General features: G+C 52.7%; 1 protein-coding gene across 3 annotated transcripts in view; it reads right to left on the bottom strand.

The window, feature by feature from the left end:
* Window positions 1-21,230, bottom strand: part of AP2A1 (adaptor related protein complex 2 subunit alpha 1) — a gene marked incomplete at its 3' end in the record, with an annotated part of 28,277 nt that overhangs the window by 557 nt on the left and 6,490 nt on the right. The window contains exons 2-23 of one of the 3 annotated variants that reach the window (XM_081031418.1): window positions 17,103-17,171; window positions 16,839-16,981; window positions 16,465-16,658; window positions 10,684-10,813; window positions 9,959-10,060; window positions 8,390-8,498; window positions 6,182-6,332; window positions 5,641-5,809; window positions 5,346-5,483; window positions 4,942-5,124; window positions 4,386-4,483; window positions 3,883-4,114; window positions 3,612-3,779; window positions 3,367-3,530; window positions 2,993-3,058; window positions 2,586-2,642; window positions 2,397-2,479; window positions 2,204-2,292; window positions 965-1,089; window positions 764-880; window positions 586-655; window positions 224-358 (exon numbers count right to left, since the gene is read on the bottom strand). In XM_081031418.1, coding sequence (XP_080887544.1) covers window positions 224-358; window positions 586-655; window positions 764-880; window positions 965-1,089; window positions 2,204-2,292; window positions 2,397-2,479; window positions 2,586-2,642; window positions 2,993-3,058; window positions 3,367-3,530; window positions 3,612-3,779; window positions 3,883-4,114; window positions 4,386-4,483; window positions 4,942-5,124; window positions 5,346-5,483; window positions 5,641-5,809; window positions 6,182-6,332; window positions 8,390-8,498; window positions 9,959-10,060; window positions 10,684-10,813; window positions 16,465-16,658; window positions 16,839-16,981; window positions 17,103-17,171 — 2,792 coding nt within the window. Of the gene's footprint in view, window positions 1-223; window positions 359-585; window positions 656-763; window positions 881-964; window positions 1,090-2,191; window positions 2,293-2,396; window positions 2,480-2,585; window positions 2,643-2,992; window positions 3,059-3,366; window positions 3,531-3,611; window positions 3,780-3,882; window positions 4,115-4,385; window positions 4,484-4,941; window positions 5,125-5,345; window positions 5,484-5,640; window positions 5,810-6,181; window positions 6,333-8,389; window positions 8,499-9,958; window positions 10,061-10,683; window positions 10,814-16,464; window positions 16,659-16,838; window positions 16,982-17,102; window positions 17,172-21,230 lie in introns of those variants that run through there. The other 2 variants (XM_081031419.1, XM_081031420.1) reach the window with 2 other exon arrangements.

Below are 21,230 nucleotides of genomic sequence, written 5' to 3'. Positions count from 1 at the left end.
AAAGGAGAAAGGGACCAGCAAGGTGATAGAAGAGCAGGAGGTGGGAATAAAAGAGACAGAGGTAAAGGATGGAAGATAAGAGAGGCCAAGTGGGTGGAAAGGATACAGAGAGACAAAAATCAGGGTGGGAGGGGAGAGGAAAACCAGAGGGGGGGGCAGATAATGCACAAGAGGCAGGGGGTGACGCATCTCTCACAGGTGGGCCTTCCAGACCCCGACTCACCTGAGCCTGGGCATTGGGCTCCAGCCGGAGCAGACAGCCCACCTGTAGGGCTTTAGTCTGGATGATTCCAGCCCCCACGAAGTTTTCAGGGTTGGGGTCCACATTGTCCAGGAGAGCAGAGCCAAACCCCAGGAGCTGAGGAGCAAGTGGGATAGCCATCAGAGGTGCCAGATTAGTTAGCTCCCAGACAGTGGCATACCAGTTCCCGAAATCCCTGGGAGTGGGAATTGGCCCCATTTTACAGATGGGAGACAGAAGCTCAGAGAAGATGAGTGGCCAATGCTCCCCAAATCCCAGTTAGGAAGAGGCAGGGCGGGGATGTCAAACCAGGGTCACCTCTCCTGTCTCACCCCTTCTCTCACCTTGGCCTTAGTGACTTCAGCGTCCATGGGGTGGTTGGCTTTGAAGATTTTCTGTGCCTCCTGTTGAGGGCTGTGGGCAGGAAAGGTTCAAGTCAGGAACCTGGCAGCCCAGGCCCCACCCACCCTGAAGTATGGCAGTGGCTATAGGTCCATCTCCCGCCCCCGCCAGGCTGCTCACAGGCTCAGCTGCTTCCAACGCTGGAAGAAGTCCTGGGCCGCCATCTCTGTCGGCTGGAAAAACTTGTTGATGGTCACCGGGAGCTTCAGGGTGAGGGACTGAGGGGCACCTCCATACCTGGCAGGGGAGGAGGGAGTGCTCAGTCAGACCACGCCCCTCACCCGGCAGCCCCGCCACCCAGTCGCAAGCCCACAGACTCACCGGAAGCGCACTGATAGGAGCGGTGGCGTCAGGAAGTCCCGCAGACACTCGATGTTGAGCACCTGCTGCACCTGCGCCCCACCGTCCACCTGTGCGGCCACACGCTTGGTCTGCACTGCCAGCTGTGCCCGCCCCGTTGTCAAGGAAGCCAGAAACAGGAGGTGGCCCTGCAGCGCTTTAGCGGTTAACCTCCGAGACGCCCGGTCCTACCATCCGGGATTCATCCTACAAGGCCCAGCTCCAAAGTCCTTCCTATGCTAAACCTCTGACCCACCCTCTGGCTGCCTCCTCTGGCCTTCCACATGAACTCAGTGACCTCCGTTACAGCTTGCCACGTGGCAGAGGCAAGAGCCACTCTGGGATTGAATCCCAGCTCTCACCACCTCAGTGGCTGTAGGCAAGTTAACCTCCTTTAGCCTCAGGTGCAAAATGGGCATCATGTCCTCAGCAGGCAGTTGAAATAATCCACTACCAGTACTTGTCTCAGGGTAAGTGCATAAGAATGGTGGCGATTAATGTCATTATCACCATTTCTATGTCAGCACCCCAGGGTGATGGCCGGTCTTACGCATTTCTCACCCCTGCCCCTCCCATGCCCAGCACAGAGCTGAGTCTGGAAATGTTGAAGAGTGAAGCAAAGAACTGAAAAAGTTCTCAAAGTTTTGGGGTCTCACCCCTGTAATTTCACAGGAGGGAAAATGGAGGCCCAGAGACAGAGAAGGGGACTGACATTGCTCAAGCACCTCCTTTATGCCAGCCATCCTTCCAGGGTTTTCCAAAGATACTGATCTTCAAAACCCTATGAGAAGGGAGAAGAGGGTCTACACCTCACAGTGCGGATAGGAAGGCGCAGTGAGGCAAAGCCATTGGCCCAGGTCACAAAGGAAAGGGCCCTGCTCAGCACCAAGACCGCCAGGCCTGGCTCTCAAGTGCAGAAGGCACTGGAATCATGGGTGTGGAGCCTGATGGGGACAAACGGGCCCAGAGCAGCAGAGGTTCTGGAAGTAACGTCTTCTACACACCTATCACAACACTTACTGTCATTTCCTGTCCTAGGGGAAAGAGGGCCACCCAAGTCTTACAGATGACACTAAACCTCAAGAGAAGTAACGTGCTCAGGCTGTCAAGTAAGAGAGCCAAATGGGTCAGACCTGGGTCCATCTCCTTCCCAGTGGCCAGCAAGGCAGACCCAGAGGGGTGGGTGTGGAGCCAGGGGTTGGGCCAGGCTTAGAGGATATGAGTCTGGAGGTCTCCGGGATGGACGACAGTGGGCGAGAAGTTCTGGAACTGGACCGAGGTCTTGTTGCCGTAGAAAAGATACATGCGGCCTGTGGCAATGGGGACAGGCAGGGCTCCATAAGAATTGCTATAATGCCCTCCCTACTTGCCACCCAAGCCGTAACCCCAACCGCACAGTCCCCCCCGGACACACCCAAGTTCTGCCGGAACTCCGATTTGACTCCAATCTGCAGTAGTTGGTTCTCAAACAGGACTCCGTTGTTCTTACACACGAACCTAGGTGGGGGTGTGGGGAGCTCAGGATGAGAGGGGTGCCTGTGTGAGCCCTGCTTTGTGCTCCCCACCTGTCCCGATGCCTGTCCCCAATCTTTTCCAGACTCACTTATTCAACAGCTCATCAGCTTCCGGGATAGGCGGGCCGACGTCCTCAGGACCTGGGCTGCAGGTGGGGAAAGGACTGAGATGAGAGGGGGGACCAGAGGTCAAGTCCAAGAGCCAATAGAGACAGACAGCAAGCCCTGAAAGGACAGAACCCCAGAATCCACATACCCAGATTTCCTAATGAACCTCAAAGAACCCCGGAATCAGTCTGGTGATTGCCTCTAATGGGAATAGGACCCTGGCATGTGCTGCCACCCCTGCCCCCTGCATAAGAGGACCCTGACTTTCACTCCCTTCCAAGTCATTGCCTCTGAGGCTCATCAGAAACCCCTTGATGAATGTTCCCAGTCCCCTAACCCTCCCTAAGACACAAGAGGTGGCCCCCCAACCCCCTGAGGCCACCCTTACTCAGCAGCTGGAGCTGGGTCAGCCAGCAAAGCCATGGGGCTCTCAGGGGCAGGCGGCTCCAGCTCGCTGGGCCATCCAATCCCAGAGCAGACAGAGAAGACAGGCGTGGCAGGCAGCCAATCCCAGACAGGCAGCAAGAGGGCCGAAGAGAGAGAAAGAGGGAGTAGAGGAGAGAAGGAAAAGCAAGCTGAGACACGATGATAGGAAAGGACAACAGACGGTGGCCAGGGGCAGTTGACAGTCCAGAGTGGCCAGAGGGATAGAGGAGATTGGGAGTGGTGGCAGCCGGGGTGAACAGAGGCACAGGGACAGGGAAGAGCAAGTTGGGAGGGACAAAGGAAAACGGATAGACCAGGGCCCAAGGCAGATGGTACCTGAGGAAAGCCTCCTCTGGGGTGGGCCCCAGGCTGGGTTGGGGGGCTGGGCCATCAGAGAAGACATCCACCAGGAGGTTGCCTGCACCTGAGGGAGCCGCAGGAGCCGCTGGAGGAGGGGCTGCCCGCAGCCCCAGGAGGTCGGCGGAGGGCGAGGGAGTCGACTGTAGAAAATACAGGTGAAGGTGAGAAGAAGTACCACCTTTGCTGGACCCTGCCTGGTAGCCCAGTCCCAAGGGACTCACCACAGTGCTGGGGGTGGGCTCCACACCCCCATTGATGTCGTTACTGCTGGGGTCCCTCCGGCCATCATCCAGGGCACTGCCGGCCCCTGGCCCCTTCTTGCGTTTCAGCTTAGCCAGGATGGACGACTCGCGCTCGGGGAAAGGCGGCATCTCCTCCAGCACCGTGGCCTGTGGGCACAGGTCAGGGTCAGGTGTCAGCTCCAGTCACAAGGATAGGGAAGGAAAGGCGCAGAGGGCAGAAGAGGGGGGGTGTGGGGACGGGGGCTCTGACCAGGACATCCGTGCTGGCCACTGAGCTGAGGGTGAGGTACTCGACAGCACGCTGCTGCAGCTCCACGTCGGCGTTGCGCAACTGGGAGCCGGCCCGCAGCACGCCCTGGATGGTGGCCTTGGTTTCCGGGAAGAGGTTGATGAACTTGATGTAGGTGGACAGCAGCAGAGCCCTCGTTGCCACACTGCACAGGTGGAACTTGGAGTGCAGCAGGGAGAACTGCACCGGGGGGCTGTGCAGGAAGGGGTGGGTGGGGTCAGCAGGCACCAGCTCCACCCACCTCTCACAGAAACCCCTGGGGCCAGGTGCCACCTCCTTTGGAGGGACCCTCCCCAAGACCCCAGGCTGGCTCTGGGGCAGTGGCCATGGCAACGCTCTGTCCCAAAGGCTCCTGAGAGCTCGGTTCTACTTTACTCCACCAGGTGCTGGGTGAGGGGCCAAGAAGATTCCTGGGAGTCCCCACACCCTGGACCCTTCAGAAATGCATGTGTTCACCCTCTCACCTGGAGCGGGGGTCCCCAGCAATCAGGTTCCCAAACTCCCCAAGGATGTAGCCGCCGACCTTCACCATGTTCTCATGACAGGCTGGGGCCTGGAGCGCCTGGGAGGAAGGAACAGGGAGGTCCAGACAACCGGAATAGGGGTGCCCTGGCTCAGGAGCACGCAGGTGTGCCAAGCACAGGGCTAAGCCCTTGACTCCTGTTAACTGTGGAACCCTTGGGGCTCTGATGTGCGTGGGAGTATAGATGGGGAAATGAGACACAGAGTAGGTAGGTGACTGGCGCAAGCTCACAGAGGCAGTAACACAGGATGGAATGGGACCCCTTTCCTCAGGCAGAGTGAGAAACTGCTGGGACTTGGGGATCAATGACTGCACACTAAGTGCCCTGCTGACCCTCACATTGGCCCATGAAGGCCCAGTCCCCATGTCCCCTGGGAGGCCCAGGGACCACTGTGAGGAGGAAGCAGGATGGTGGCCTGGGCTGGCTGGACACACAGCCCCAGCTGTCCTCGCTCTGCCTTGATGCCCCTCGATGGGATTGAGGTGGGGGTGCTGACCTCAAAGACCGTCTTGGCAGCATAGCCCTGGACATCATCGCGGTTGGTGACGATCTGGAGCACGCGGTACCACACCTCTTCACTCACGTAGTCACCCGCAATGCGGATGAGGTTGAGGATGGTGTCCACGTACCAGCTGTAGTCCACTGCATACTTCTCAGCCAGGATGGCCACCTTCAGGACCTGCCAGTCCAGAGGGAAGATGGGCTTGCATGTGTGCATGAGCATGTGCGCATGGGGGAGTCAGGTGTGGACTCGCAAGTTCTGGGCTCACCAATGTCCCCATCTAGAGACCCAGGAGTCAAGGCCCCACCCCTCTTCCCTAAGACCCGTTTCCAGGGCCCCGGCCCCTCCTCCCTCAGACCCCTTTCCAGGGCCCCCCTCCCCGCCTTCCCAGGACTCACGATCTCTTCTCGGATGGCGTAGTCGGCCGTCTCCAGGTACCGCAGCATCTCCGACACAATCTGCTTGGCGTTGCTCCTGTCGCACATGGCGTAGAGGAGGTCAGCCGCCCGCTGTCGCACACTGACGTCCCGCTCAGTCTGAGGGAAAAGAGCACGAGGGGTGTGTTCTAGGCTCCGTGTGGCATAAAGCTGACCAACCAGGGCCTCTGAGTCCCGGGCCTTCTTGAGGGGGTGGAGAAGACACAGGCTGAGTGGGTGCAGAGAGCCTGGCCCAGAGCAGGCTCCGAGGTCGCACCTTGAGGGCGTTGATGACGGTGTCGATGTGGGTCTTGACTGCCTCGTGGGAGAACTCAGAGCTGGCCAGTGTGCACATGCTCTCCAGGGCCAGGTAGCGCAGGTTGGTCTCCCTGTGCTGCAGGAACTGGCCCAGCTGGTTACAGGCCCGCACCAGGAGGTTGGGCTCGCTGCCAGCGAGAAAGAGAGGAGGACGTGAGGAGGTGCAGGTCTGGGGTCTGGCTGGTCCATTCCGCACCATCCTCAGGACCCAGGTCTTAACCCCTGCCCTCTGGCCCAGTCATGACCACTTCTAATGACCCAGACACCTGGGCTGTTGAGCCCAAATAAAGATAGCCAGGAATTCTGCCTCCCAGGAGGGGGCCAGCACCAACCTGGCAGGGTAACATTTCACACCTTCATCTTCCTCCTACCTAGAAGGCATAATTCCCAGACCCACTCTCCTGGGACCCAGGAGTGCAGGCCCCCAACCCCTCCTCCCTCAGACCCACGAGTCCAGGCCCCCTTTTCCTGGCCCAGCCCCCTGACCCCCAGGTGGGCACCTGTCATAGTGGATGATGAGGCTGATGGTCTCGAAGAGGATGGCGTTCTTGGCATTGGAGTGCTGGACCTTCTTGGACTTAGGAGGTTCTTGAGCCTTGTTGAGCACGGTCTCCAGACACTCCACCAGCCGCCCCTTCACAGCAGCGTCCTCTGGGGAAACGTAGGGCAAGATCCAGGCTGAGCTCTCTGTCAGCCCAGCTTACCTGCCCAGGGGTAGGGGCCATGCCACAGCTCCCACCTTCCAGGAAGGGTGCGGTGGGCCCCACAGCTGTGGACCAGGGTCCCTACTCCCTTAAGCACTTCCCACGGCCCCCCAGTGACCAAAGGAGTTGGGAGAAGACAGAGGACCCCACTCCAGACCTGGGCTGTCATACTGCTCCACTCTGACCCTGCTGGGCAAAAGGCTCCACCACTGTGAGCCTCAGTTTCCCCTTCTGCAGCACCAATGGTCTAAGTTTCTCACAGGCAAAGAAACCTCCAGGAACCTTCCCCAGAGACACCCTGAAACTGGGCCTTCCCAAGGAACGGCCTGAGTGCCTGAGACAGACAGACAGACACCAAGCAGAAGCTCACATAAACCCCGATAAGAGCCATCCCCTGGAATGTGAGGCAACACCATGTGGACAGAACAGCCGTCGAGTGTTCTGGCAAAAATGCTGCACCCAAATCTATCAGGTAATTCACAGGATGGAGGAAGACACTAAAGGACATAGGAAGCATTCAACCAAATCTAGAATTCTGCAATGCAAAAATTCTCCTGGTTTTTTCAAAAGCAGGTAGGACCGGGGGGAGGTGGGGGGGCGGGGAGGATGGAGGGACTATTCCAGACTAAAAAAAATGACAAAGACATAATCAGATTTCATTTGTAGTCCTAGAATGTACTATGTATTTTAAGCTATAAAAATAATGCTATGGACAATTGGGGCAGTTTGGTGCCTAGACAGCAAATGAGACTGAGGTTATTTTGCATCTTCTGGGCTGTGATAAGGGCACTGTGATTTTACACGGTGTTCTTGGTCTTAGGAGACATGTGCAGACATATTTTAGGGGAGGGGAGTGTTATGATGTCTACAATGTATTTTCAAGTAATTCAGCAACTGTTATGTCTGAGAGGGAGCAAGGAAGGGCCCAAATACAGCCAAGTGCTAACACGGACCCCAAGCTCCATGGGGCCTCGGAAGAGGGCATGTGGGCGTTACACACTGTGCTTATATACTATGCTCGCAAGTTACCTTTATACTTGAAATGTTTCACAATAAACAGCTGAGTGAAAACCAATGTCTTGGAGTAAAGGAGGTAAATCTTCCAGATTAAGAGAGATGTATGAGAAATAATAATCAAATTTGATACTTATATCTTGATTAGATTCTAGTTTAACTTGACTGTGGAAGACATTTGGGGGAAATTAGGAAAAACTGCAGTGGGGATCAGAGAACATCAGGGAATTGTTAATTTGAAGTGGGAGTTGTTGTGAACAGAATTGCTGTTGTGAATGAAAATCACCAGTTCTAAGAAACGCGTAACAAAATACTTGAAGGTAAAAACATCATGATGTCTGTAATTAACTATTTCAGGAATACGTAACGAAATAAGACCATGCATACAAGAAACATGTGAAGTCTAGGTGATGAGTATTCTCTATTTGTTTGTATGTTGGAAACTTTCTCAAATTACTTGGAAATAAACTGGAGATATCCCCTCCCCGCCCAGCACCATCTGCTGAGTGCAGAGAGTCAGAGGAGGTGAGGTGCCTGCCTTGGCACACCCCAAAATTATGAGGTGGGGCTTGTGAGATGAAGGTGGGCTTAGGTTCTGCCCAAACTCTTCCCTGCAGCATGAGAAAGAGACCACACAACAGAATTCATCACTGGCTTTCACAGACTGGGCGTGGGGGTGGGGAGTGGGCCTTTGGCATCACCGCATCATATACTCAATTACACTGCATGCACGCACACACACAGATGCACGCACAATGACCCGCACGTAGAGACAGGCATGCGCACAGACACACACAGCCACACACACGCTCCCACACAGCTGGCTGTGAAGCTTCAGGGCTGCACATAGGTCCCTGGCCCAGGCAGGTGCTTAGCACCCTAGTGGCACCGGCTTCTTCAGCAAAATCCTGCCCCGGACCCCCAGAACCCACCCCCTGCCCCAGGACAGGGCGGGCGGCTCCAGAGCCCGGCCCGGTGGACTCGCCGTACCTGGCGGGGGGTAGCACTGCAGCAGCCGCAGCAGCTTCACCGAGAGCCAGGGCGCTGGGACGAAGTAGTAGGTGTAGTCCTGGAGGTCGGTAGAGGCTGAGGAGACGATCTGGGGGCGAAAAGGAGGGAGACGCATGGAAGGGGACACAGCAAATGCTGCCTTTCTGTGCGGGCGGCGGGACCTGAGACTTCGGGAGGGGAGTGAGGAGTCCTCGGGCACACACTGAGTGACCAGGTGGATCTGGGGCTAAGCCAGGGCCACTGGAGTTTTCTAAGTAAAGCTGGTATCGGGGGGCAGGTACCAGGGGGACAGGAAGTCCCTGCCATTGCGATTCCCTTCTGTGAGCTCCTGACTCCAACTCTGCGCCTCCCAATGCCCCGGGCTACGTCCACCAGAGCACACATCACATATGTCGCCCCAGAGACGGCTGCCTTGCAGTTCTCCCCAAGACTAGAAGCTACTCAGGGGCAAGAATTTGGTCCCCAAGCCTAATACCAGGTCAGACATGAAAAAGGCTCAGTGACCAGGTAGAGAATGAGTGAAAGGGCATGTGACTTTGTTTCCTCACGGCAAACTCCTACTCAACCTTGAAAACCCCTTCTCTAGGAAGCATGCTCTATGCCACCTCCATGAAAGTATGGGCCCTGCCCCCACTGTCCCTGTCTGTGTCTTCCCCTATCAGCCTGGAGCACGGAAGTCCTCAGATAAGTGGTAAATGAATGAAAAAATAAATGAAAAAATAACTGAATGAATGAGCTGGTATGTTGTTCTCTTGCTTGAGAATTCAGGCCACTTCTTATCTGCCCAGAATATGTTTATATTTACTCCCAGTCTCAATTCAGGAGACACTTCTCCCAGGAAGTCTTCCTGGATTCCCAAACTGGGTTGAGTGCTTCCTTTGGGGGTGTACAAAGCCCTGTGCTACCTCCACAACAGCACACACCATCCCTTTTATGATAATCTATGATTCAGTCAACCTGCCCTGCCTTCCCCCAACAGGACAAGGGGATCCTAGAGGGCTGGGGTCTGACTCATCGTGTCCCCCGTGACAGCCCACACAGAGCTGTACACACAGAATGCCTCAGGGCATGTTCCCAGGACAGGGGCATGGGTGAGCAGAGGAGCAGAAGGAAGGAGTGAAAGAGAGCTGCATGGGAAAAAGAGGAGCAGGAAGAAAAGCAGAGAAAGCAGGACAAGGAAGAAAGAAGCAGAGAGGGCAAGAGGAAGGAAATCAGGATGGCAGCTCTCACTTCCAGGGTGCTCACCACACACCAGGCCCTGTTCAAACACTTTATACAGATGAATGTACAGCAGCTGTGCTGTGAGGCACGTACTGGTATCATCCCCGTTGAACAGAGAGGACCACCGAGGCCCAGAGAGGTGAAGCCACTTGTCCAGGGCCACAGAACCAGGAAGTGGATGAGCTGGACTGAACCCAGCTCAGAGCCTGAGTTCATAATCACCAGGCTGGGCTCCCTCTCAGGAAGGGTGAGGGGAACCAGAGAGGTGCCCCAGGGGACAGGGACGCCAGGGCCACCTTCTAAAGCTAGCCCGGAGACCACACTCACCCGGCTCAAGCGAGACACAGCCAGGGAGATGCACGTCTTAAAGTCGTCTGGGTTCTTCTTGCAGAGACAGGTGATGAGGCTGACAGCGGCTGTGACCACGCCCTGCAGGGGCAGATGAGTGGCAGGTCAGGGCCCTGGGGGAGGGTCAGACTGGGGACACAAGTGCAGGCTGTGGATCTGAGAGCAGAGACTCAGGAACACGAAGGATTGGGGTGTGGGAGAGGTGTGCTTGGGTATGTACAGGTGTCACAGTGGATGTTTTGGGGCTCGGGGACCATGGCCAGCACTGACTTGGGTGCCTGGAGTATCCCTGGGAAGGCCCAGGCTTCTGAGTGCGGAACAGAGGGTGGGTGGGGACTATAGAAGGACTGGGAGTATAGGGGGTGGTGACAGAGCTCAGCGTCTCTGTGCTGGCTGGGCAGGTGATGGGCGCTGGGCGTGTCAGGAACAGAGGCTGCACTCCCTGAGGGGCTGCGTTAGTGCTGGGTGTTAGGGAGACTGGACAGGACCTCTGCATAGCCAGGCGGGTGGCAGGGACAGAGGGGGGCCCTTCTGGACACTTGGCTGAGGGATGAGGACTAGGGAGACTGGTCCAAGGTCTCTAGGTACCTGGGTGAAGGCAGGGACAGATATGGAGGGCCCCCGGATTGCAGGCAGGGTCAGGCAGGGGTGAGGCTTGGGGGCAGCGGCCCAGGGCGTCTGGGTGCCGGGCACGGGGGCCTCACCATGTGCTGGTCATTGAGCAGGTGCACCACACGGGCCGTCCACTCGCCCATAGGCACCAGGTCAGGGGAGGCCTTGTAGAGCCGCAGCAGGCACAGGGCCGCACTCTGCTTCACGCTGTCCATGCTGTCCCTGAGGACACACGTGGGGTGGGCAGAGGTCAGTGTGACCGCGGCCCTGCACACTCCCCTCCTCTCTTGCTCCTCCCAGGAACGGTGGCCAGAGAGGTGGAGCGAGCCAGGCAGACCCAGGATCCAATCTGGTGCTGCCCTGGCCTTAGTTTCAACTCCAAAATGAATTGCATCTCTAGCCTCCGGGGGTCACTGGCAGAGTCCGATGTCAAGCCTGGCTCAGCACCTTCACTCATTCACTAAGCACGAATTGAGCTCCTACTGTTCACCAGCACAGCTGTAGCGCTATGGATAGAGTGGTAGACACATTGGTCCAAACGTCTGTCCTCACAGCGCTTACATTCTAGCAGGAGCCATCTGAATCCAAGCACACACACCAGATGCTGCTGGGGTTCAGTGCTGTGGTGCCAACTAGGGCAGGTATGAGCACGGCATGCTGGGGATGCTATTTTGGAGGAAGGCCTCTCTGGTAAGGTGCCAGGTGAGCAGAAAACTGAGTAACTTAATGAGAAAAGGCAAAATATCTGCACAGAATGTCCCCCCCTAGGGTGTGCAAGGTGACAGCTCGAGAACACTCACTGCCTGACTCATCAGATTAAAACCGGAAAAGAGCAGAAGGTCTCTCCACTAGACAATGCGGGATTAATGGTGGTCTTTTCACCCTCACCATCAGAGTTCACATCTCACAAGCCCTTACTCTTGGTCAAGCTCTGTTCTAAGTGCTTCTACGTATCAATCTGTTGAATCCTCACCACAGCCCTCTAAGGCGGTGAATTCTATTATCACCTCCAGTTACAGGCAGGGAATGTCCAGTCAAATATCATTTGAAGGTGTCAGAGCTATTTATCAAGTCGGTTAAGCTAAACAGAGATGTGGTGCTTTTTAGGTCAAGTTTAACAGTACATAATTTGGGGGGGTGCCCAGGTATAATAACCACCAAATTTAGAGGACCAGGAAGGGAGGAGGGACGATGTAGGGATAGTGGAAAGGACATGAAGGGGGAACTGAACTGCAAATGTTCCTTCTTTTTAAAAAAGACATGGTACCACATGACCCGGCAATTCCATGCCTAGACATCTATTCAAGAGAACGGAAACAGTTCACACAAATGTGTACATTATGCATAACAGCCAAAAGGTAGAACCTTTTTGATGAATGGATAAATGTGCTCCATCCATACAAGAGAATATTATTACTCAGCCATAAAAAAGGAATGAAGCCCTGACACACGCTACAACCTGGATGAACCTTGAAAACAAGCCAAGACTAAGAAGCCAAACACAAAAGGCTACATACTGTGTGATTCCATTTATCTGAAATGTCCAGAACAGGCAAATCCAAAGAGACAGAAAGCAGATTAGTAATTGCCAGGGGCTGGGAGAGAGGAAATACGGAGTGACTGCTAATGGGTATAGGGGCCTCTTTTTGGGGTGATGAAAATTTTCTGAAATTCCATAGAGGTGGTGGTTACACAACACTGAATATAGGAAAGACCACAAAATTATATCCTTTAAAATAGTTAAAACTTAAGCAAAATAAGTCAGACAGAAAAAGCAGAGAATGCTATGATTTCACTGATATGTGGTATATAAACCAAAAACAACAAAAGAACAAGACAAACAAATGAGAATCAAGAACTCATAGACACAGACAATAGTTTAGTGGTTATCAGAGGGTAAGGGGGGTCGGGGAGGGAGATGAGGGTAAGGGGGATCAAATATATGGTGATGGAAGGAGAACTGACTCTGGGTGGTGAACACACAATGGGATTTATAGATGATGTAATACAGAATTGTACACCTGAAATCTATGTAATTTCACTAAGAATTGTCACTCCAATAAATTAAAAAAAATAGTTAAAACGGTGGATCTTATCTTACATGTATTTAGAAAAATCTACCTAAAAAAAAGAAGTTCCTCTGTGCCCCAGTCACTCTCAAAGCCAAGTTTCCAGAGTGGAAAGCCCAGCCTACAGTAAGAGAACCCCAGCCTGGATTCCTTCATGTGAAATGGGAAGATTACTTATGTTAATATGCATTTGTCATGCTGACCTGCTTCTCAGCTCTCAGTAGGCACCAAGTTCTCCAGCTAAGGGTGGCCAGCGACTTGTCTTACCCAAGCCAATGGCCACTGCCCATCCCTGTCATACAGAACCTGTCAATAGGATGGCCAGTTTGCTCAGTGGTTATAGCACAGTGCTCATAACACCAAGGTCGCGGGTTCGATTCCCACATGGGCCAGTGACCTGCACTGCCCCGCCCCCAACTAGATTGAAAACGACTTGACACGGAGCTGATGGGTCCTGGAAAAACACACTGTTCCCCAGTATTCCCCAATAACATTTTTTTTAAAAAGCAACACCAAAACTGTCAGTAGCACTTGCCACAACTGCCCACTCCCTCCTCTGTGAAAGTTTCTTCTCCAAATTCCAAGCCATGGCGCATACTGCATTTTCCACCCATCTCTCAGGCCAGCCAGATGTCAACACGCTGGGCCACCCCAGGGTTCAGCCTCCAGTCGCTTCTCTTCCCTGCTCAGGTCCTCTATGGGGGACTTTATAAGGCAGGGGCTTTAATCACTATCCATCCTGCACTGTCCGATACAGTGGCCCCCGGCCACACGCGACTACTGGGCACAGGATCTATGGCGAGTCCCAACTCAGATAGGATGTGTGTGTACCTTACACATTAAGTTTAAAAGATTTAGCAAAATATTGTAAGATATTACAATTTATTTTAGCAAAAAAAAAAATATTGTAAGATAGCTCGTGATAATTCTGATGTTGAGGCAATGTCAAAATGAAAAGATTCTGGTGAGAGTGTGTTCAACTAAAATATTAAAATTCGTTTCAACTGTTTGTTTTTACTTCCTCTAATATGGCAACTAGAAAAGTGAAAAGCAGACTCGTAGGTAGCCCGCATCACATTCTGTGCACAGTGCAGGCCTCCCTCGGGTCTCTTTCTCTGGCCCTGAGTCCCTTTCATCCAACTGCCTACTGGCCGGCTCTACCTAATAACTGAATGAGCATCTCAAATTCAACATGGCCAAACCCAGCTCTGCATCCTGCTCTCGCTTACTGGTCCTCCCCAGTTGTCATCACTCACCCACGTGTTCAACTTCACGCCTCTTTCGTTCACACCGCATGTAACCCATCCTGTTAGCTTTCCTTTCAAAACAGAGCCCTCTATTAACTGCCTTCACCGCTACAACCCAGGTCCCGGCCACCGTCAGCTCTGACCCGGATGGCAACATTCTCAGTGGTTTCCCACAGACAACCTCGTCCCACTGCAGTCTCTATTTCTGCTTATGATTTGTTGGTCTACTTGAATCTGAGGGTCAGCCTCTTTCGTTGGTGCTGGAATGTTCTCAGTCGTTATCTGCTCAAACAGTGCCTGTCACATTCTCTCCTTTCTCTCTTTCTAGAACTCTAAATAGCATTATGTCAGACTTTATCTTCCATGACTCTGAACCTCTCTTAGGTTTTCCATCTCTTTGTTTCTCTGGGCAGCATTCTTATTAATTTCTCCAGCTCTACTGCCTGTTTAATTCTCTTTTGACTGTGTCTATTCTGCTGCTAAACAAAACCACTTAATTTTTTTAAAAGTTCAGTGATATTTTCCATTTTAAAAAATAGCTCACACTTTTTTCTTATGTTTAAATCATTTTCATATTTCTTGGAACATATTAAACATATTTTTTTTATATTCTGTATGAGAATTCCAATTCAACTCTTCTTTTATGTGTTCTTTCTGCTGGTTCTCCCTCATAGTGTCTTGTGTCCTGCGTTTAGTGATTTTTGACTGTGAGCTACTCATGTAACTCGGAGCTTCTGTGGAAATCTTTGAGGCTACGGGTGAAGGTGGGTTTCTCCAAAAATGCTTGTTTGTTTCTGTCAGACACTGGGCTACTACCAGTTTGCATCGCTTTAAATTAAAGCTTGGCTTAAGGATTTGTGGATGAGCCAGGTAGGGGGAAATTGGGCTGAAAACCAGAGTGTGGGCTGCTCTGTGCCAAGATTCAAAACAGGTAATTTTGCTTATAGCCCCTAAGGGGGTTTATTTCTAGGTCACCCTCACTTTGAAGTGTGGCCTCTGGAGGCTCTCCTTGAACAAGCTTTGTTTTCTGTTCCTAGAGGCTACAGGGCCCCCAAACCAATATTAGGTACACCCAGTTTAGCAAAGGCCCTCTAAGCAAAAGCTGACTTTGGGATTCTGCTCCTCTCCCTAGATGCCAGGCTCCTCTTAGCTCATGGTCTGTCCTTACTTTCTTGCTAGCTCATGAACTCATTAAAGAATATTTCCTTTCCTCCCCAACATTGATAGCTGGGTTTCAGTGACAGTCGCAGTCAGGAATCTAGTCCACAGTTGCCAGAAATACAAGTCCTACATTTTCCCACACCAGGCCCAGTGATCTTTTAAAACTACAAAGCCACTGACATCATCCACCTTCTTGAGACACAATTGCCTCCCACATCAGTTACAATAAAATCCAAACTCCCCTTACTCACTCTCTCTTCTGTTCACTTCACTCCAGGTATAGACACTATTTCTTGGTTCCATGTATGTAGAAAATTCATGCCTACCTCAGGGCCTTTGCACTTGCTGCTCCTTTTGCTTGGGATACTCTTTCTCCAACATTTTTGAATAACTATATCCTCATTATTCTAGTCTCAATTTACACATCATTTCCTTGGAGAAACCTTCCCTGAAAAGCCTAATTTAAGTAGTCTCCCCACCACCTATTGCCCCCCACTACCCTATTTTGTTTTTATCAGAGCATTTGTCACTGTCTGTACTCATCTTACTTCTTTGTTATGTGTTCGTTTTTCGGTCCCCCACTACATGTAAGCTCCCCAAGCATGGAAACAACAGTCCCAGCTGCTCACTCCTGCCTCCCGACAGTGTCTGGCACGTTGTAGACGCTCCAGAAACACTTGCTGAATAACCTTCTGCCTCAGAATGATCACACAGTCTGACCCCACTGCGCCTTATGTCTTTCCTCTTTCCATGGCCAACGACTCCTCCTCACTTAGGTCTCAGCCTGATGCCACTTCCTCTGGGAAGCCCTCCCTGATCCCTCAGGCTAGGTCAGGCACCTGTAGTAAATGCCCTTAGGGGCTCCTGTGCTCCACAGCATGGTTCTAAGAAGAATTATATGTTTCATCTTCCAATTATTCAAATGTTTATCTCCCACTCTGGACCATGAATGCTGCAATGACAATGACCATATCCATTTCCGGTCATGACTATATCCCCAGCAATTGGCACAGTGCCTCACCCACAGTAGATGCTCAATGCATGTTTGTTAAATGAACGAATGGAGAAGATACAGAAGTTCTGGAGGGCTGTCACCAACATAACTGAAGGTTAACACCTCTTCTATACTAGATGTTAAAGGTCAAGGTCAGTTACTCAGACAGACTCCCCACTGGCTTTGTTGGGAGGTTGCCTCACACGGTTGACTTGATGAGATGAGAAGATACAACCACGGGGCTGCCACCAGAAACACTAGGATTCCAAGTACAATGTGAGCCCCACATCCTGGATGGAAGACCTGGGGCAGGTGACATAGGCAGGTGCCTCTTTTAACCTCAAACATGTCTGGGCTTTGTCTCCTTCATCCTCCCTCCACCGCAGGTCCCCAGTGCCTCACCCAGCCACCAGGATGCGAGGGATGTCGGCAGCAAAGGCCTCGCCCATCTCCCGGCTGCCCACGTTGGCGATGCAGTGCAGGGCCAGACACATGAAGGTGGGGTTGCGGCTGGCCAGGTCGTTCTTGATGGCGTTGTTGATGAGCCGGATCAGCTCGGAGTTCGAGTTCACCAGCACCGAGATGAACAGGTAACCCTGGAAGGATGGGGAGGGAGATGAGGGTCAAGAGCTTTGTAGCTGATTGACCCAAGCCCCAACTCTCACACCTGGAGCCTATACTTTCAGCCCTTCTGCCCTCACACCCTGGAGGCCCCCAGCGCCCTCCTCCCTCAGACCCAAGAGTCCCGGCTCCCAGCCCTTTCTCCCCAGACTCACTATCTGCTTCTCTGTGTACTTGTTAGAGCTGAGCAGATTCACAGCCTCCATATGCCCAAAGTCAATGTCATGGCCAAGCAGGAAGATGAAGAGCAGTTTACACACATATTTTTTCTTACTGTAGCCATCCAATGCTTTGTCCCCTGGAGCCAGAGGAAGGAGGAAATGGGAGGCAAAATGAGGAAGGATCACACCTGCAAGTCCCAGGTTCCCGGTCCCCAGCCCCCTCCTCCCTCAGACCCAGGAGTCCAGGGCCCCAGCTACCTTTGAACTTGGAGCGGATATTGGCCAGTTCCTTGTTGATTCTCTTAATCTCCGCCTCCTTGCTCTTACCTGGGGAGAAGGCAGGGCAAGTGAGGAGGGTCCAGGAGAGCTGAGCCACCTGACCTCACGTTTCTTGGCAAGGTCCCTCTCAGATGGAAGGGCAAACTCTCTCCACTCTGGGACCCTGGGCCCTAGGGCTAAGGTCAGGCGTGAGTCCCATCTCTAGCTGGGAGCTTCAGGAAGGTGATGACTGAGGCTCGTTGGTTGCTATAACCCAGAGGAAAAGCCTGGCACACACTTTGGGGAGGTCCCTGACTTCCTCTTCCCACTGTGACCCCTGAACTATACTCTTCCTTGAAGTTTCGGCCCTACCCACAGCTCTGGTTACCCCTGCAGCTCTGGCTTGGCAAGAAATATGTGACAAAGGAGTGAACAAATGGACAAACGAACGAAGAGCTCAGCTGCCTTCTAGCTGTGCCACAGGACCCTGATTCCTACCACACCCCCACTGAGCTCAGCGTGTCCTGAAAACCTGCTCTTCCCCCGCAGTTCCCAATTCAATAAAGGTCCCATTACCACCCAGTCACCAGGTCAGATGCTTGGGTGCTGAGCTCCCCGCTCTCTTCCTGTCCCTCCCCGCAACCTGACCTCTCCATTCCCACAGCCTTGACCTGTCCCTTCCCACCTGGTCCACAGACCCACTTCCTCCGTCTCCCCAGCCTGTGTCTGCGCCATGCCTACACTTCTGACAAGACCCACTCTAGCGGGCCTTCCCTGACTATACAGGCAGGGCCCCTGCTTCCTCCTTGATGCGCAGGCCCCTCCCTCAGAGTACAAGCACTGTCCTCCTCACATCCCCCAGTTCCACTCAAGCCGGCCTTCCCATCTCACTCGTGACAGGCTCCACCATTCACTTGGCATCTCCAAACAACTCTGGGCATCCTTATCTGCTTATTCAAGCCGTCGCCACGGCCTCTGGGCTCAATCTTCAGAACGTGTCTCCAGCCCCCTCCACCTTGGACGACCACCTTGTCCGAATCCCATGTTCGCTCACTCAAATCATTGCAGCAGCCTCCTTGCTGGCCTCCCTGCCTCCAGCCGAGGGGATTCCACCCCATGGCTACAAAGCCCTCTGGGTCTGCCCTGGCCACCCTGCCAATGTCACCCCTCACCACCTTGCCTCCGCCCATTCCATGGACATTGTATATTCCTTCCTACTTCAGGGGCCTTTGCACATGCTGTGCTCACTGCCTGTGCCCGATTCCTACATGGGCCAGCGGGCTCTCAACCACAGGGCTGCCAGCTTCCGGATGGCTCAGTTGGTTGGAGCGTGTCCTCTCAACCACAAGGTTGCTGGTTCGACTCCCGCAAGGGATGGTGGGCTGTGCCCCCTGCAATTAGAAACAGCAACTGGACCTGGAGCTGAGCTGCACCCTCCACAACGAAGACTGAAAGGACAACAACTTGACTTGGAAAAAGCCCTGGAAGTACACACTGTTCCCCAATAAAGTCCTGTTCCCCTTCCCCAATAAAATCTTTCTTTAAAAAAAAAAAAATCCACATTTCACACCATGTAGCTATCTTATTTATTTTTACTGTCTAACCTCGGCTCTCACTTCAGATTATGAGCATCACGAGAGAGCTTCTAGTAAATGTCTGGTTATCTGACCTTTGACCCATGGCTGTGTCATCTGCATCCCTCAGCATGTGGCCAAGCACCTGGGAGGCTCGACTGTGCACTGAATGAATGAGTGAATAATTGAATAAATAAGCAAGAGTATGTGCTCTCCTTCTTTTTAGAAATCTGGCCTCACCTCCTATGCCGACCTTCCAGGGTAGCTCCCACAAGCTTTATTTCAGCTATCACCTCCTCCAGAAGTCCCCTCTGATTAGACCTCCTCATCAGTGCCAAGCAGACCGTCAAACTGCACTGTCTAACACAGCAGCCAGCAGCCAGGTGGCTCCTGAGCACATGAAACAAGCCTGTTCCAAACTGAGATGGGCTATAAGTGGCAAAGCCACACAGCACTTAGAAAACTGAGTGTGGGGAAAAAATGTAAAATAACTCATACTAAAACTAAGTTTGCCCATTTCTTTCTACTTTAAAAAAATAACTGTGGTCACTGGAGAAGTTAAAACGATGTGTGTGGCTTACACTGTAAGTCCACCGACAGCACCGTTGGTGGGACTCCTCTGGGCTCCGACACTGCCTGGGTCACCTCCCTTAGAGCACAAGTTGGGGGTGTCTAGGTCTGCCACTTGAGAACCAGGATAGCATCTGCCACTTTTCTGGGTAGTAACTCCATGTTCCAAGGGTTTACCGAGTGTCCAAGCTCAGCAAAGGCATAAAGACGGGAATAAGAGCCCTGAGAAGTCAGGAGTGACCCACTCTCCATCCTCAGGAAGAGGTGGAGGGTCCGAGGACCAGGGTGGGACTCTCTGGGACGCAGGTGATGAAGGGCCAGCGCTTCAGTGATGAGTCTGAATTGGCTTCTGTGGCCCCAGAGGCCATCTGATCCTTCATTTATTAATTACGTTTCCTGAGGCCCTGGAGGCCAGGCCTGAGCGGGGCCACACTGGACACGGAGGACCCAGGCAGATCCAACACTTGTGATTCGCCCCCAGGGACTCCTGGCCTGGTGGGGCGCAGGTAGGGGGTCCTGTCCTCACAACTGAGTGAGATGTGCAAGGATGGAGGTGGCCTGGGCACCGCCTGGGGCCTTGGTGGAGGCTGCGGGAGGTGAGGACATTTGAGGAGGGCCGTGAAAGATGAGGAGGGTTCAGGCGCAGTTCACAGTAAGGGCAGCCAGAACAAGAGTGCGCGCCTGACAGTGGCCCAGGGCTTAGGACAGCACCTCCCTCTGGGGGCAGGGCAGGGCAGTGACCAGCGAGGATACATGGTGGCCGCTCTGGACGAGTGTGCACGCTCTGTTCTATTCCTCACCTGAGGATGACCACACAATTGCTCCAACTGCTTGCATTAAAACTATTCCGTAGAGACCAGAAAAAAACCAAAGAGCTTTTATAGATGTATCACATATCACAAAGTAGCTGCCTAAACTTTATTACAGATAGAATAATATTTGAATGGCAGTTAAATTTCTGAGGCTAGCACCCTCTTTGCCTTCGTTTACACCTCTATTAAAAGCTTTGAGAAGGGGGGGCCGGTTCACTTAGTTGGATAGAGCACGGTGCTCTTAACAACAAGATTGCTGGTTCGATCCCCACAGGGGCCACTGGGAGCTGCGCCCTCCACAACTAGATTGAAACAACTACGTGACTTGAAGCTGATGGGTCCTGGAAAAACACACTTAAAATTTTTAAAAAGTTAAAAAAATAAAATAAAATAAAATGAAGCTTTGAGAAGCAGGTGAAACTAACCTATGCTGTTGAATGACCCAGCAGGGGTTAACCCTGGGGAGGGGTGGGGACTGGGAAGGTGGGTGGAGAGCACAGAGGCGGGGCCTGGAGCCAGGGACGCTCAATTCTGCTCCTGGTGTTCAATCAGGGAATATTCATCAAACTGGGCACATACAATCTGTGGGCTTTCTTAATAGATATGCTATTTCTATATATGTATATATTAATATACTATTTATATGTAAAATTATATATCAAAATATTTTTATAGCGAAGTAATCAATTACACAGAAAATAGTATACAGATACTGTGTGTGTGTGTAGTTTTTCGTTAAACAGTCTTTAAATTGTCCACATCTATTTGATGTGGTCTTCTGCGTAACTGATATACTTTACTATAAAAAAGAATTCACAGAGATAACGAAGCATCAGGTCTTCAAAAGAGAAGGGCTGCGGCCCTGGAGGGAGGGCATCGTGGCCGAGGGCACAGCCTCTACAATGATCCAGAGGCAAGTAACAGCCCGGGTGCCCAGAGAAAGCACATGGGTGCTGGTAACCCATGGGAGAAAGGGTTATAAATGGAGATGACTTTCTAACACTCAGGGCCAGCCAACGACAGGAGGATGAGCTCACTGTCACAGGAGGTATGCAAGCATGTCGGGACATTTTAAAGGAATTCCCTTAACCTCAAACATTCCCTGGGCAAGGCTCAGGGATGGGTCACACCGGCCTTGCTCTTGGGGACTCCTGGACTGGAGGGGAGGCTGA

Source organism: Rhinolophus hipposideros (genome assembly GCF_964194185.1).
Source record: "Rhinolophus hipposideros genome assembly, chromosome: 21".
NCBI classification, from domain to species: domain Eukaryota; kingdom Metazoa; phylum Chordata; class Mammalia; order Chiroptera; family Rhinolophidae; genus Rhinolophus; species Rhinolophus hipposideros.
This window is presented reverse-complemented; position numbering and strand designations above follow the sequence as displayed.